General features: G+C 37.3%; 1 protein-coding gene across 1 annotated transcript in view; it reads left to right on the top strand.

The window, feature by feature from the left end:
- Positions 1-17,610, top strand: part of LOC104512013 (transcription factor EC) — a gene marked incomplete at its 5' end in the record, with an annotated part of 25,300 nt that extends 7,690 nt beyond the window's left edge. The window contains 3 exons of the mRNA XM_010154830.1: positions 13,186-13,300; positions 14,172-14,228; positions 17,531-17,610. Of these exons, the coding sequence (XP_010153132.1) occupies positions 13,186-13,300; positions 14,172-14,228; positions 17,531-17,610 (252 nt within the window). The remainder of the gene's footprint in view (positions 1-13,185; positions 13,301-14,171; positions 14,229-17,530) is intronic.
- Positions 17,611-17,665: the final 55 nt, after the last annotated feature.

The raw sequence follows: 17,665 nt of genomic DNA, 5'->3' as shown, positions 1-17,665 counted from the left end.
GCAGGAATGTTTCCTGAAAGCAATGGTGTCTAATCAATAGAAAGCACAGTTGTTATTATTATATATGGATAAATGCACCATAAGTGTGATCTGAAGAATTACTCTCACTCTGGGCATAGAATAGCCTTGGTAGTCCTAGAGAAAGCTGGAACAAATAGCTGTTAAATCAAGTTCTTAAAAAAAAAAATCTGCAAAATATTTCCCAAAATTGTTGTTTCCTTGAAAGGAAAGAAATATTTAAAGATCTGAAACAACATTAATTCCTTCAACAGCTCCAGCTCTCACTGCATACTGAAATTATTATGGTGTCAGTGGTGCTTTGAAGTTGTCATCACTTCAGAGATTTAGAGCTGTCACAAACAATGAATGTGTTGTTGGGAACTTTGTCTATCTGTGAATTCAATAGAATTTCTTCAGTCCTTCTTCAAATCTAAGTTTATGTATGTGGTATTTATATGCTGGGAATAGAAGAATTCAAAGAAAGATGTTGCTGTTTGTGCCATTTTAATGAAATAGTATTGTACCTTAATTGAAACTTGGTTTAATTATTAGACAATCAGAATAATTACATAACATTAAAACATTATATCAGATAATAATCAAATATTATTCGTTATGATTAGAAACAACAGCTAAGGGGCAGCAAATCCCACAGATTCCATTGTTAGTCATCTCCCTGTTGGGTGGTGTAGGACGAAACAGAACAGCACAGATCTGGCTTGTCTGGTACTTCTGGTTTTGAATAAGGGTAGAAACAAAAATGAACTACCTGTCATGGTTTGTTTATTTCCTGGGCCATCTCCATACAACTCTGAATCCAAGACAGACACCCTTTTCCTCTGCATGCTAAGGAGCTTCATGTTGCCCAACAGTGTAACAGGGAGAGGTGTAGAGAGTTTTTTCTCAGCTTTCACATCTGCTTTGCTCCCCCTCCAAGAACTCAAGTGGCTCTCTGTAAGATAAAGGGGTCGCTAGTGAAATCATTAAAAGGCCTCTCTAACCTACTGGGTATAAAGACCGGGAGAGAGAGGGATCACTAACAGAGAGGATAAGCAAAAGCACCCAGGCAGGCTGAAAAGCAGGGGCTTTGCTAGTTGTCAGACGACAGGGCTGAGCCAGTGGGCCATTTGGGCTTGGGAACAGCAGCAGCGCAGGGGGTGCTGTGCAAAGGCATCGCCTTGCAATAGGTCACCTCTTGAGGGATCCGCGAGGCTTTGCTGCTTCACTTGCATCGCTTCATTTCATACTTTCACAGTGCTCTATTTCACTAAGACTGGGAACTACAGTCTGCTTCCAGTCCACTTTGGAGTCAGTTTTATCAGGATTGATCCCCTTTTATCACTCTTGCAGGAAAACAGTTTATGGAGAAAATCCACATTTGCCCTGTGGCTCACTTGCATGTGGTCAGCTTCTTTGGCATTTGAAAAAACTTGCGTTGTACAGGCATGGACTAGAGGTTAGATCAGGACAAGACAGCACAGATGTTTTCCTTCTATAATTTTTATGATTCTGTTAACCTCAGTTGATATAAAGTTCTGATTAAATCCGTTAACCCTGCATTTGATTTTATGGAGAGACTATTTATTGATAAAATCACAGTACAGTCTGTCTGTGAAGTCTCACTGCTATTACAAGGTCTTTGAGGTCACAGTTTCTCATCATGGCATTAATAATATGCATTTGTATTAATTATTTGTCAAATACTGATGGTTATTGTCTGGATGGATTACAAAAATTGCTATCTGTCCCGTTCCCAGAAATCATACAGAGAAAAGAAATTCAAGTGGGTATCCTCCAAAGTATTTTATTCAATAATTGCTTTGATTATTCAATCATGAAATAAAACCAGGTTTCCATTACAGGTCCATATAGTATTGCTGATCTAGGCAGCCCTCTGCTGCATAATCGTGAATATTTTTTATTTAGTGAACACCAATGTCTTTTGGCAACCTTTATAAGTTTATAAAATCTGCTAAAGTTCAAAACCATTATAGAGAAAGGGCCAGAGTAAACATTAACAACCTCATTTGCTTTAGGTTGAGTAACTTGAAAAGGCTGCATAACATCAATGAAAATGCTTTGTCAATCACATTCTACACTAGATTAGTCTTAAAGTCCAAGGAAGAATCAAAGTTCACCTAAGTATATAAACTTTTGTCTAGCACTCCCTGGATTCGTTTCCAAGTTTAACGAAAAAGAAAATGAAGGAGAAAGAACAGTCGGTAGCTATTGAGGAAATAATAGACTCCTCAAAAATAAAACTGGTGAGCAAATATTTTCTTTGTCTTTCTTCAATAGGATAAAGGTGCTAGACAGGAAATTGTGCCTTTCAGTTGCAGGGAACTAATAATGAAATGCACAAACTGAGAATTCCTCAGGCTAGTTTTCTGCAGCTGGAGGTGCCTTTTGCTATCACTGCTACTGCTGTTTTGAATGCCATGCAGGTGCCAGGTGAAGGTTTGTTTTCAGTATTTCACACAAGATAGTAGCTTGAGGATGAAATGGTAAGTGTACAGCTCTCTTGCATGCTCTAAGTACTCCAAAAAAAGTGGGTATGAGTGTTTGCAATTTACCTCATGCTGAAGAAAAGATCTTCATAGCCTAGAGCATACAATACTTTGGGTCAGGAGAAGAACTGTGGTCCACTTTTACATAGCTGTACTCAAAAGCTGTGCAAAATGTCCAGCTAGCTCAGCTCGGTCTCTAACACTCTAACAGCAAAATAACAGCCTAATAACTCTTCTCTATTTTGGAGGTAGACCTCTGGCTGAAGGGAGCCAGAAGACTCAAGCTTCATGTAACTGAAGTTATTTTTTTCAAAACCATGAAATGAAGGTAAAGTTCCTTTTTTCCTCCTTGGTGTTCCCTTTCAGAAAGGTAAATAGACATAAACTGAAGTATTATTCTAAAACGTATATTTTTTTCATATGTAAGTACCTCTTACAAACATGGTCTTATCTCAGAGCTTAAGACATATTGAATAGAGGTAAGAGAAAAGGATAGTCAAAACAAGTTTCTAATTCTCCTAATATGCACTCCTCATTAATGCTAAGCTCCTGTGCAACAGGATCTGCAGGCAAATTCCTGCCATTTGGGGCCACCAGGCAGATTCTCTCTTATCCCAAAGCCCTGATGAGCAGCCTCTGCTGCATGTCTTGTGTTGTTGCATACAGCAATGCCAGATCTGAAGTCCTTAGTGGATGACAGATAATAACCCTGGAGGTTAGTGGGACAGTATTCCTGTGATGTTTGATTTCCAACTATAAGTTGGATGATGACACTATCACAACTTTCCTTCACTTTTGGTCTGTGTCTGTTATGTTAGTTTTGTAACCAAGAACAGCTAAAACCATGTAATGAAGAGATGATAACTGAAAGAAGACTCCTGCAAAAGGCTGATTCTCCAGAAAATTCTCTTGCTTGGTCATATTTGATCAGACATTTATCTAGACAATGGACTTCTATGTATATGATCAGGGCAGAAATGTACTGTAACTGGGAATGAACAGAGTTCATTTTTCTCTGATGAATAATGAACCAGCTTGATGATCATTGTTTGAAGATAAAAAATGAACCAGTTTTCATGCATAATATATAATACGTAATATAATATGTCTGAACATTAAGTCCCTGGTTGAGGAGTGTGTAATTATGAACCATGTTAAAGACAAATAGGGAAGGAGATACAATTTGTTCAAAGGAAAACAAGTCTTGTAAAGGGAAGCATTTGCTTTTCTGCTCTTTTCTTCAGATAATAAAAAGAGGAACTGGAACATTTGGTTAGTAGTTATTACTAAAGACCATCTATTTTCAAATATAAGTGTTTTTTATTGCAATTACAAAAGTACTTCAAACACTGATCTGTGAATGGGATCTTCTTCTAGACTCCAAAACCAGTACACTACAACTTTTTTGACAGTTGAAAGTGTAAACACATTCTTACAAAGAAGAAGGATATCACAGCTTATGTTGTTCAACTTTCTTCAAGCAACACAACAACTGCAAAATAAAGCCAGTGGTTGAACACCAATCTTCTGAGTACTGGACTTAAATTGATTCACAAGTTTATTCATCCTGTCTGCAACACCTTTGAATTAGATGAAAAGTCACAATTTACTAAAACACATATTGAAGATACAAGAATTACCCCAGTTTTCCCCTTGTCAAAAATTTGAAACACCCAGTATAACAGATATTACAATTTAGAAAATAGATTTTCAATGACTGGATTATTATACATTTATTAATCAACTTTGGTTAAAAGCAGGTTAAAAATTTGGCCAAATTCAGTGCTCATTCTGAAGTTCAAAGATTAAAAAGTAGTTTGTCCAGAAAAGGAAAGGAATGACAAAGACTTAAGTATGTGTTTTTTATATATTGTACCCCAGTAGCACAAATATTGATCAAACTTTTACTTGCTATATAAAATCATCTGCAGACAGGGTTTCAAATTTAGATTTCTATATTTGAGATGCACATGTAGGATAATAGTATAAAACTTTGTAAAAATCCTGCCTTGAATTTTTTAATTAAAATGAATAAGCAATAACCACAATGAAATGGATGGATGCGAACATATTTTTGTGGCTAAGAAGGAGAAGTGGCCTCATTTTACAAAACTGTTCCTTGAAATGATGCTATCCATTAGGTTAATGAGAAAATTATTTAAACGGGGTATGTTTTTTGGAGGGAAGAATAAAGTATCATACTAATATTTCACACGTGAACACTTAATTCTAGATGCAGTCTGAGCAAGTATGTAATTTTTACTAACCACCAGAAGAAATTCTGTCTGAGGATACAGTACTCAGCCTTTCAGGTTAGGCTGCTACATAGCTTCTTCTTGTGCCAAGTGATGCAGCATGTTTTATGCTTCCCTTTTAATTGAGTTTGCCAAGTCTGTAGGTGCAGTACAGACAATCTGAGCATGTGTAGGAGGGCCAGTGGTGCTCAGAACTGTCTGTGCTGCACATCAGCTGCTCTGGATGTATGCTGATTTCCTGCTACTGCAGGAAATAACAGCCATGTAGACACGCTCGGTGAGGTGCAGGTCTGCAGTTCAGAACTGTGGAAGAGGGTAGCAAAGGAAGTTTCTGCTAGCAGGACTATTCCTGGAGCTTTCTTCCTGCTTGCCCTCTTTTTCATGGGCTCTGCTGACCTGGGCAGAATGAAGACCTCTGGTAGAGGCAGCCTGGTCCTGACCTCTGTATTTTCTGGGAGCATCTTGACTGTTCTGATCATACACTTGGTCTTGTGCATGTGACTCTGGGGAAATAAGACCCCAGGAGAAATGGTAGCTAGAAATGAGCCTCCACCAGCAGGACAGTCCATCCTGCTGCCTTTTCCCAGGTTCCTCAAGAAAAAGCAGACTAGCTGATTACTTGTTTCAACCTGTCAGGTCAGTCCAGATGCCTTTGGTGAAAAGCTCCTGTTTTCCTGGGCTCTAGCCATTTTAGGTAACTAGAACATGTAAGGTGCCTGCTCTTTAAAAATGTACATACCCTTCATCGCTTCCATGATTGGTGATATTTGGATGTATGGAGAGCTGTTTGCTACTGGAATTTGTCTTTCTAGCTAGTCCTGCAAATCCAGGGTTTGTTGACTGTAGTCTTCTTTTATGAATGCATATAAGTAAAATGCAATACAAACGATATAGAAAGTAATTGAATAGGATTCTTTTCAGGTTAAGGACAAAGCTAAAGAGATGATAAAGATTTTGTTAAAAAAGAAGATATTAATGAGGTGCTCCAAGAATCAATCCTAAGCATCAGTTTATTTAATATTTTCATTACTGACCTTGGTACAAAAAATCCGTTTATGCTGCTGAAATTTACTGTGGTAGCAAAAAGTAAAAAGTGTTGCCAATACAAAGGAGGATGAGAATATCATAGAGGAAGAATTATCTGGCTGTGATGACAGAATAGTATAAATGGAAAGAATGTAATAGTGCTGAGTGCAAGGTCATTCATTTAAATACTAATAACAGGAATGTCTGCAGTAAGCTGAGAGCTCATTAACTGGAGATGACAGAGAAAGATCTGGTTACATTAGTTGCTCAGAGGATGACTATAAGCCATCAAAATGATGTGACTGCAAAAAGGAGATAAATATGATCTTAGGATCCATCACAAGAGAGATTTCCAAGAGACACAAGGAAATACCCACTGCGGAATTCACCAGCTACAAAACTTTAGAAGGCTGTAGACAAAGTTGTCCACCCTTCAGAAAAACTAATTCAAAGCAGGAAAGGTAGAGAGAAGCCTGTTAGGGCATATCATAGCATGGAAAGCTGGCTAAAGAAGCAAGGCCTATTCAACTTAGCAAACCAAAAGCTTAAGAAGCTATGGTCACTAACAATAATCACATGGGGATGTTAAACAATGAACTATGTATGTTAAAGGAGCACAAAACCAAAGTAAAATTTGTCTAGGAATGGAAATAAAAAGAAAGCTTTTTAACAATAATTTGCAATCATTCAACTTCTGGAACATACTCCAAAGAAAAATATTGGAGTTGTGAAACCTAATTGATTTTAGACAGCATTATTGGTTTATGAAATTAATTATGATACGTTACATGAACCCGATATCCAGGAAATACTTTCTAGTCCAGATGGGGCATTACCACATTCAGCAGAATTTTTAAATTAAGAAAAATCTAGCTGACTAGCGAAGAGTGTTGGACTGTTATTTTCTAGCTGTGCAACATTGACTGTGATAGTCTTTGACTGTCCATTGACTGTGATCCTTATAGACTTGAATGGTACTGTAGGACAAACACACCATGTGAAGATTAGCCAAAATGGAAAAATACTTAAATAGTTTGTGATCATGTAAGTGAACACTATTATGACATGAGAGCTGTCTAGGGAATATGGGTGAAAAGGCACAGACAGTTTGTATCCATATATTTTTTTATCACATTAAGAATCCTTTTCTTTCATTCCTGCAAGATATGGAAATGCTATTTGATTTAAAGCTTCCTTGAATTACATGATATTTACCAATAACCACCATGAGATAAGATTTGGAATATTACATTCTTTCCCTTAATAAGACAATGTTTTTCCTGGCTTAGTAATCTTTTCCTTTAAAAAAAAAAAAAAGAACCTATAACTTGGTATTAGAAACTGCAAATTGTGGTCACAGCTGTCCTTTGCTAGACATCCATGCAGTTAACAAACCCTTAAATGTGTCACACAGTCCTACCTGCATAGCTGTTCAGACCTCAGTACTGAGTATAACAAGCTCCTCTGGTTGCAGTGTTTACAATACTTGTCTTGGGCACTGCCAGCAAGCACAAGGTCACAGGCTCTTGCAAGGTGCTGTGGAGCTCAAGCCAGTCACCTGCTCAGGTATTTCAGCTGAAGTTTGCTTTTATAATTGGTCTAAGCTTCAAAGTTGAGAATCTTTCAAGACTGAGCCCCGTGAATGGCAATTCTACCGATCGTCTTTGCACACAGGCATTGAAGTTCCCATGACACTTTATACAAAAGGAAGAACGTTAACCCCAGTGTCCTTGCCAAATGCTAACTTTGTTAATTACAGTCTGCTTTCTTTAATTCTCCTTGCAGTTTTAATTAGTTATGGTATTATTCTCTTCCTGTACCACATTGTCACTGGTTATTCCCACTTAACCATTTGCTGTGTTAAAGGTTGTTAATCTTTTGTCCAATGCTAGCTGCATTTTAGAAGCAGAAAAAAATGACTGATTATATACTGCTATTTTTACTTTATGTGTGTGTGCTTACCCCTTATGAGCCACTTGCATCTAAATTCCCACACATACATAAATACGTGCATCATGAATGGAAAAGTTGGAAATTATGTGACTCACCAGTACTTCTCAGAATAACACAGGTGTGAACAAATATAGCGCATGACACCTGTGGGATAAATTGATTATTTCGTGGGACTTCTGAATTTTCATACCCAAACGTCTCTGTTTCCACATCTCTAAACCAAAAACAAGAACTTGCTTTTGACACAGTGTAATCAGCTGGAGTTTTAAAGTGCTTTGGGATTCAGCAGGCTTGACAGTGCTATGTAATTGTAAGATCATCATTGTACACATGTCATATAATTATGCCATTGCAAATGATTTCTACTTTTAGTAAGATTGCATTGGATTTTTGTAAGATTATGTCAATGCTTATATCTTATCATGTAGAACTGGAAGCAACTTGAAGCCTCGGTTTTTTCCCTACTGATCTGACGTAAGAAATAAATTATATTATGGTGTATGGAGTTGTAGTGTATATCCAAATAACTGGATGTATTTTGACACTCAATTTCTATAATACATAGTGATATATATTTTAATTTTTTAATTTAAAAATCACTTAGTTCCCAGATGTCTACATTTCTAAGAGCTTCCTGCTTTCCTCATTTTGTATCAAAATCAGCCAATTTCTATTTTAAGATTGTTCTCAGTGTTCAGTAACATTAATGAAGAAATTCCTTGGGATTTTCCATGCTTGATATCAATACAGGTCAAATTCAGATAGAGAGTTTCAACAGAATAATCTGATAGCGTTTTGACTTTGTATTTTTTAAAATTCCTCCATAATCAGAAATGTGAATACTTGTCCAGGAAGATCCAATCTGATTTGCTCTTAGTTATGTGATTTTTTAAATAAGAGTTTATTTGGAAAATTACACATGAGGAGCACAGAGAGGTTTCATAAAGGAAGACTCGTGTGGAAAGCCTGCAACAGTCACCCCAGGCTTCCATTGGAGCCAGTAAGAAGAAAGACAGGTGATTCAGTTCACTCTAAGTGTCCAAGACAGGTTAGATTAATCACCTCTATTCGTTCTTCTGATCCTGAACTTGACACTGAGATTTATTCTCAGAGAGAATTGCACACTACGTGAGAGTGGCACACTAATTCACAGCATGTTTTTCCATGTGTCACCATTTCTGTAGGAGCACAGGAACTGTCAAAGGTAGTCTAATTTACTGGTGCTTTATACCCACTTTGCCCTACTCTAAGTGTGAAAATGCTGTGTTGGCTAACTGAGAATGAAGAGAGTGTCAAAGGGAGATCAGCAGTGGTTTTACCCACAGAGAAGCCACTTAATCATTGTAGTGGCCATTGCAGCGTTCTTGAGATTTCTACTAAATGTGCAGGAAGAAAGGGGCAGTTGATAGTGCAATTGGCACAGCTGCTTTTGTGCTGAGCAAAATCACCCAGACAAACACTGAAGGGAAACAACAAACCTAAGTCTGGAAGGGATGTAGATATGAAGAAAATAACCTTTATTGTGGGTGTGTCCTTTTTACGGCCAAATGAGTGAGCTCTTTATTCTGTTATCTCAGTGCACTGACTGAGACAATGACAGAATTGAGGAGGGTCAAACCTGCCATTCTCTATTCCCCAAGAATACCCTGCCTTTGGGTAGAGTATGACCATTAAAAATGGTCATATTTGTCACACCTGTGAATGTTTCAATCAGGCAGGCAGATTCTGCATCCCCGAAAGTAGTGCTTTCAGACAGGTAAATGAGTGAGAATTCTGTAGGCTCTCTGTGGCAGTGCTACTGAATACGGTTATTCTCTTGTCTAACTTGTGGAGAATAATTTAGGACAGTTAACATTAGATCAGGGTTTCTCTTTTATGGCATGGCAGAAGTCTGTTTTTGACACTCTTAGTGATTAACACATATGTGAATCGTTCTCATTAGTGAGTTTATAGGATTGTAGCTATCAGTAGATTAATGACTTTGGTTTGGGTTTCATTTTCATCATCTCCACATGGAGTTATAACTCTGCTTTCCTAATGACTGATAAAAATTGCCAGATGATGAGGGGAAAAGTTCTGGGGACCATCTGTATGAAACAAAGATGATATGGGACATTTGGGAAAATATTTCATGCCTTTCACTTCTTGATGGAAACATTAGTGCAGCTGGACATAGCTGGGTACTCACTTGCAGCCCTGGCTTTGTGGGATGATTCTGCCCCAGCGGTATGAACTCTTACCACTCCAGACAATGGCAGCTAAGTTAGGTGGAAGTACCTTCATCAACTGTGTAATCAAATTCGGCTGAAATGCCTACCTTTGGCTTTAGGTTGTTTACTCACCTTCTGTTGAACCCTCACAAGCTTCTGAACTTCCAGGTGCATTGGTATTACTTTTTCTTTACCAGCTAAGTTGACTGTTCATGCCCATTGCTCTTACTTTTGGGCCCTGTCATTTGAATTCACACCTTTGTGACTAGACTATACGAATTTAAATATATTTCAAGGATAAAGATGAATTACTGCTTGAAAATTAGAAGTAATTATCGATGTATTTTATGCATTTGTGTTGAACTGTGGTTTACAATTCTGGTTTTTTTATGAATGATATTGATAATCTTATAAATTAAAAAGATTACCACTGATTTCACGTAAGTTATTGAACTCAGGTACACAGCTGTGTGAAATATGTAAAACATGATACACATTTCTCATTTGTTAGATTATTTATTAGGCTATATTATTTTCAGTAGCTACTATTTCCTAGCATTTCACAAAACCACTAGCCTAAACTACATAACTGTCTTATCCAAAGTCCACTGGAATAAGTGTACGAGTCACATGGAGTCTCAGTTTTTTATATCAGCACTAATTATGAAAATTCTGTTTTCCTATAATTTCAATAAACCAAATTCATTGACATGAATGTAGGAAGTCATTAAATATGTGTCTAGAGCTTATATGAGTTCATTCTTGTAATACACTTATACTATCCCTGGAACAAAGAAAATGCAAAGTTAAAGCTGCGGTGAATTCTGTAATACTTGTCAGTTTACCACTCAGGAATGAAACAAAGGTGCTTAATTTGCGAATGCGCTTAGTGTTCAAATCCTGCATATTAAACATAGCTTGTTCTTGAGTAATACTCAACTGAATTCCAAACATTCTTTAAAAAAGTATTTTCATTGAGAGATCAAATATGTAAGCAGATCTTCGAAACTGACTTGATGTCTTCTAATGGCATTTAAGAACTGTCAGTTCTGCTAAATAATAAAACTCTACAAATTACTTAGAAAATGAATGTTATGTACGTGTGTTCAAAAAGAATCCTGATTGCTTCATTGCATTGTGTGTTATACAACTAGGACAACTGAACACAAACTAAGTTCTCAGGTAATTTAGTAGTTATTAGCTAATTTAGTAAAATTATTATTAAAAAATAAAACATATTTGCAATTTCATATTTAATATAAAAATGTAGCAAACACTGCCATGGAAAAATTCCACACTGGGCAAGTCATTGGGAAAGTGTCTCCGTTCAGAATAACTTGCCGTGAAGCTCACAGTATCTACAAGATAGATGTTCAGTCTAAAGAAAGCTGGTTTCTCGCAGACCTATGGTTGCTGTCTTGGTGACCTGCCTGAAAAATTCCGGGTTATTTCAGGGTCTGTGAGTACAGACCTGTAAAAACATGTTTTCTTGTCTATGAAAAGCAATTTACTTAAATAACACCTAATTTCCTTTTGTGATTTTCTGTCTCAAGTCTGTAGTTTTACTCACAATTTTCCTCACTTTTTTCATCCACTTTTTCCTCCTTTGTGTTTCTTGGCCAGGCAGGCCCACACTCAATGTCTGAGTCCTGTGTGTTGCTCCCCTCCACACGCCCAAATATCTGCACAAATTTTGTATGCAAGATAAAATAAATAAAAAAAAAAAGGTTGCTCTTACTGCCTGAGAAGGCAATAATAATGCAAACATTTTTTGGGAACCTGGACTTGGACTTCTTTATATAACTGTTTTCACATGAACATGCAGAAATATGTAAGATAAAGATCAGTGCTGAAAGGTTGGTTTTATGGTCATAGAAACTGAGCAAAGCCTCAGGTGTTCTTTACTAAACTTCTACATGTTTTACAGTAATTTTAGGTATGTAAAATTATTCAAGTAAACTTAATATTTGGATAATTATCTTGAATCCATAGAAACATAATTTTGCCTTATTTGTCTTTAGTCCATTCTGTGGGATTATTTAAATAATGTGATATTTTGGAAGGTAATAAGAATAATGGTATTCATGATCATATATGCTATGCATGTTAACGCCATTATGTTATCTGGTTTATCCTGACAACAGCTGAGTTTCTTTCCTTAAAGCATATTCTTTGATGCTTTGTCCACTCTAATTTTAACTATTGCATCTGAGTCACTGAATCTTTATACAGCTAAACCAGGAACAGTATGAAGTAACAATTCAGAGTTTAGTGATGTGGCTAAAAAAATCACTGGGGAGCAGGTGAAAACCAGCAAAGTTATTTTTACTTACAACCAAATTCATGTTTGAAGTGCAGTTGTGGTAATCCTCTTATTGGAAAATACTGTATAGAGGTAATTAAATGCCAGGCACTGGGGGCCATAACCTGCTATCACTCTGCATCTGAAACCCACGCAAATGGCACTTAGAAAGCTGCTTATGAAACAGTGGCAGACCATGACCCTTCATAGAATCATAGAATCATAGAATCACAGAATCACTAGGTTGGAAAAGACCTTAGAGATCATCCAGTCCAACCGTATCTGTCCACCACTAAACCATATCTTTCAGCACCTCATCCACCCGTCTCTTAAACACATCCAGGGATGGTGACTCCACCACCTCCCGGCCCAGCCGGTTCCAGTGCATGATAACCCTTTCGGTGAAGAACTTCTTCCTTACGTCCAATCTAAACCTCCCCTGGCGCAGCTTGAGTCCATTCCCCCTTGTCCGATCATCTGTCATTAGGGAGAAGAGGCCAACACCCACTTCTCCACAACCTCCTTTCAGGTAGTTGTAGGCAGTGATCAGGTCTCCTCTCAGCCTCCTCTTCTCCAGGCTAAACAAGCCCAGTTCCCTCAGTCGCTCCTCATAAGACACATTCTCCAGACCCTTCACCAGTTTTGTGGCCCTTCTCTGGACACGCTCAAGGACCTCAATGTCTTTCTTGTAGTGAGGGGCCCAAAACTGAACACAGTACTCGAGGTGCGGCCTCACCAGTGCAATTCAGTTTCAATTTTATTTAATACTACACAACTGCAAACTTTCCTTTTATACCCATATACACAGCTCCTTCTAAAGAACGCCAGACTCGGTTTGCTCTATGAATTATGGTTGGGGGTTTTTTTATCTTTTAAGACTTTAACTTTTTTTTTTCCCCCCTTATTCTTCTTTTCTCCCTCTACCCCTCAAGCTATCTAGCAGCATTTTGGATATATATAACAGTGACCAGGGAATGGCACCAGCTAATATGGGTCTCACAAATGCTTCTTGTCCGGCTAATTTACCAGTTAAAAGGGAACTCACAGGTAAAAGAACTCTGAGATTTTGGTATTTTATAATGTCAGAAGTGATGGTGTTTTTCTTGAAAGTTGGATAAATGTTACCCATGAAATAGATGTCCGTAATTGAATGCCTGATAATTTTGCAGTTTGTAGTTTCATTTAAGGAAAAAGAACAAAGACCAAGGAGAAACCGTTTCTTTCTGTTCTCCTCTTTAACAATTCAGAAACCATGTTTGCCTCCTGTTTTTTATGAATGTCATGCTTCTAATAAACCTAATTATTTTAGGAAACATAGTGGGTTCTTCCACATGTTGGCTCCTGATCAACGGTATAAATAAATTATCATCCATTAAATTTGTTCCAGGGTAGAACAAATGGTTCTTTTAAAACCTTACAATAAGGCTATTCAAGGTAAATCTATATTAGTGGATTAACAACTTTAAAAGTTACATTCAATTAATCCAAAGAATGCTAACAAGCATGTACAGTTTATTAGTGTCACTCAGAGGAAACAGTGAGTTTGTTCAATATCTTACAAATCTGATTAACTCTTGCATTATGGGATATACAAATCCATATTCACATTACTGTATTGTAAGTTTTATTCTGATGTAAAATAGAGCAAATTACAGAAAATATCCCTCCATAGCATTTCTATATTCTTAAATAAAAAATGTGCAACAAAAAAAATGTTAAGTAACCTGCCAGACATGCTCAAAAAATTTAGTCCTGGTAGAATATAGATTTGCTTATGATCTTGTTTAATAATAAAAGGAGTAATGAAGTAAAAAGACTATAAGGCTGCTCATTGTGACAAGAGCCCAATTTGAAAAGGTGAAAGGAGTACTGGAATTGCAACTTAAGGACTGTTTTAATAAATGTTACTTTCTGTCAGAAGCAGATACACGAGCAATGGCAAAGGAGAGGCAAAAAAAGGACAACCACAATCTCAGTAAGTACATGTTCATCTTCCATCTCCTTAAACGGAATGCAAAAATAATATACAATAGCTATCATGTCCCTGCTCTTCTAGATCAACATCTTACCAGGGTAATCGAACTGTTTCCAAACACAGCCAACCACATAGCTTTCTCCCCTGGGAGTTGTGTCTGACTTTTGTCTTTCAAAATACTTCGCATATTGTAATAAATCTATTTCCATATCATCTCCTGCTAGTATGTTTTTATTCTACATTTCCATGTGTATCCTGCACGCTTTACTTGATGTTGTCTCTAAGATGCACAGTGCAAAAGAGACAAGAAAGGGTGCAGATGTTGAAAAAAAAACAGTGAAAACGAAGTCTTCACACCTTACTTAGTGAAGCGTCCAAGTAAGGGTCTGTACCTCTCTATGGGTGATGGGGCAGAGGATAACTTCTAAATGCTAGTTAAGCACTTAAAGTTGTGGAAATCATATGTCACAAAAGGAGAACAGGGCAGGACTAGGTGATACTTGCAGTGCTCTGACTGCTCTGATACATAAGCCCCCTAACCTCCGTAGGCTGGGTTACACTTCTGTTTCCTTTATGGAGAACAGTGCAGCCATGTACAGATGTGAGGCATGTCAGTTCTAGAGGAATAGTTTTCTGTAGTTTAGGCTTAGAACATGGTGAAATTCATAGTTCACTGTCTAAATATTAAACTTACAAAAAAAACCCCAATATTTTGATTTATCCAGAATAAGGGAAAAAAAAAGGTTTTATTGCTAAAAGAAGATTGCTTATAAAATTAGGCATTTTTTCCCCCTCTTAAGAGTAATTTGAAACAAAAAACCTAAAGAATTATGTTTGGTAAGTGTTGAATAAAGCAATTACATTTTTCAGTTCTTCTTTCTACTTTTTCCAGCAGAAATAGTCTGGGACCTGTACTCATTCATTATGAGTCGCTTTCAACTTCAGATATTATATGATTCTATGAATTGAAACCTAAATTGGTTATTAGTTAACAGCCACTATTTATATCTTTGTTTTTTTAGTTGTATCTTCTTTTCTCTGACTATTGGGTTAATCTCAGAGGGATTTACTGGCATGTTATTATGTACCTCGAAGTGTACATCCACTGGTACAGCATGCTAACAACCACTGTGGACAACCTTCCAGAAGGCACCCTTACTTCTGTCTCTATGTTTTTGTGGATTGTAGATAGAGTATGTAGAATTTTAGGCCTGTTGCTAGCCTGTGGCCTGTTGCCAGCTGCTGCTTGTCTTGTTTGGGCAGGAATGTGAAGTTTTGCTGGACTAGAAAAGGTGGTGGGTGGGAGTTGTCTGGAACCACAAGAAGGGAAAAGACAGGGACACACATACATTAAGGTGCCAGGATTTACCATTGCCTCATTGTTTATTTTGGCTCTGAGACCATCCTTCCTGAACACAGAGGACATGTCTGAGAACAGTCCCTCAGCAATGGCAACTGAGCTGAAGGCTGTGTGTCAGGCTGGCAGCACGCAGACATGCGACCTCTCTTCTGGTTTGGCTTCAGGTGTAGATGTTAAAGTCACTCTAGAGATAGCTTTACTATCTGACGGATTGGACATATTAATACATTACCTCTAAAGGCTTTATTAGTGTGATTTCGTCTTTTAAGAGTACCAATTTTTCTAGAGATGATCTGACAAAGCAGGTTTTGACATCTGATTTTTACAAACATTCATGTTTCAGGTTGACTTAAGGTCAACATTTTACAGACATGTTTTTGTACCTCCTCATACCAAGGAGGAACTAGAAAAATGTTCGTTTTGAAAGACTGGATGCTCAATGAAAACATGAAAAGGGATTCAGGTCTGAGAATGGAACGTCCTCTTATTGTAACAGCAAAAGTTTAAAATATTACAAAATACATTTTGGTTTTGATTTTTTTTTTTCAAACAAAGGTTTAAGGGTGTAATGTTTGTTTGCTATATGGTCATCCTGTCCATGTAGTTAAAAAAATTAATTTTCCGCTTTGGCTTTTGTATGATTTAGTACTTGAAATATTTTTGATGACTCAGGATAATACTAGAACTGCAACAGACATAAAATTGAAACCCTTTTCCAAGCTTTAGAATTTCCCCCCCTAATTCCCTAGCATAATCATTTGGAGTTTATTTTCAGGAAAAAAAACCTTACAAAAATATAATGAAAGAATATTGTAAATGTGCACTTGTAAAAATTTTTTTTCTTTGCCTTGTTTTGTAGCTCATGTTTAGTTGACTACTTTTTGATGAGTCTCTTGCAGAACTTTTCCACACTGTAAATATTAATTAAACAACCTCTATTCTGCCATATGACTGTATAGTTAATGTGCGTTCTTTAACTCTTTTTGCCCTGCCATTATTTTACTAGCATAACTGAAATACATCTTTCAGATTGCTCGGTTGCTTTGTGCTTAACGTACACGGTGTTTTCCTACAAGATTCAGCACATTCATGCCAATGGGATGCAAGGGGTCACTTAACAGTGTACTCAGAAGGATTATAGCCCTGTCTCCTGCATACGTAAATCATGACAACAAAACCTGTGATGCTTTAATCTGTAGAGTGGAATTCTTGTTTCCAGAGAGAATAGAACAAGATAATATGTCTCACCAAGGCAGAGCACTTCACCAGGGTAAATAGTAACACCTAGAGAGTTCCCTGAGCTGGAATCAGCTAGGGAGGAAATAGCTGACTGCTGCACAAACCTAAGACCCTCACACCTCTCATCATGAAGTCATGAAACATATATGCTGGGATGAAGTGTTTCTGGTACACAGTCTTAGTTTCAATGAAGGGATATGGTTGCAGTTATGTCCTCTCCATGGTTTGCACTGCTGATAACAGTAGATAAGGGATAATGAAGCTGTTAACCACGATCTGCAGCAGGAGTTATGACAAAATATGAAACGCTGGATGAGTTGTCTTGTGTCCCTGTTGAAGTCATCAGCAAAATCCACTAAGCTGAGGACTCCCTTGTGTGGGACCAGAAGGGAGAAAGGATACATAAACATCAGGAAAAAAAGAAGTGTTAGCTCACATGTAGACAGTACTGACTATTTCGTTCTCTAGGAGTCTAGTTGTAAATGGGGGAGAAACCTACAGACAGGGTAGGATACAGAGATGGTTCTAATCATGGAGTTTTTCCTGAGAATGTCAGACAGGTAAGAGGTCATGCTGGGACTTGTAATTGAGGAATAAATTTTCTGTGCATTGACTGACTTATTTTTGATTAATTAATTTTTTAAATGTTGAATTTCTCCAAGAATATTTCACCATAAAATTAGTAACTGTTTCTTTTTAACAGTTGAGAGAAGAAGAAGATATAATATTAATTACCGAATCAAGGAGCTTGGCACACTCATCCCCAAGTCTAATGATCCGTGAGTTCAACAGTCTTTCCTATAATAATGTTTGTTGTTTAAATACGGGGCGGGGGGAG

The sequence above is a fragment of the Eurypyga helias genome, unplaced genomic scaffold (assembly GCF_000690775.1).
Source record: "Eurypyga helias isolate BGI_N326 unplaced genomic scaffold, ASM69077v1 scaffold13737, whole genome shotgun sequence".
Lineage (NCBI taxonomy): Eukaryota > Metazoa > Chordata > Aves > Eurypygiformes > Eurypygidae > Eurypyga > Eurypyga helias.
This window is presented reverse-complemented; position numbering and strand designations above follow the sequence as displayed.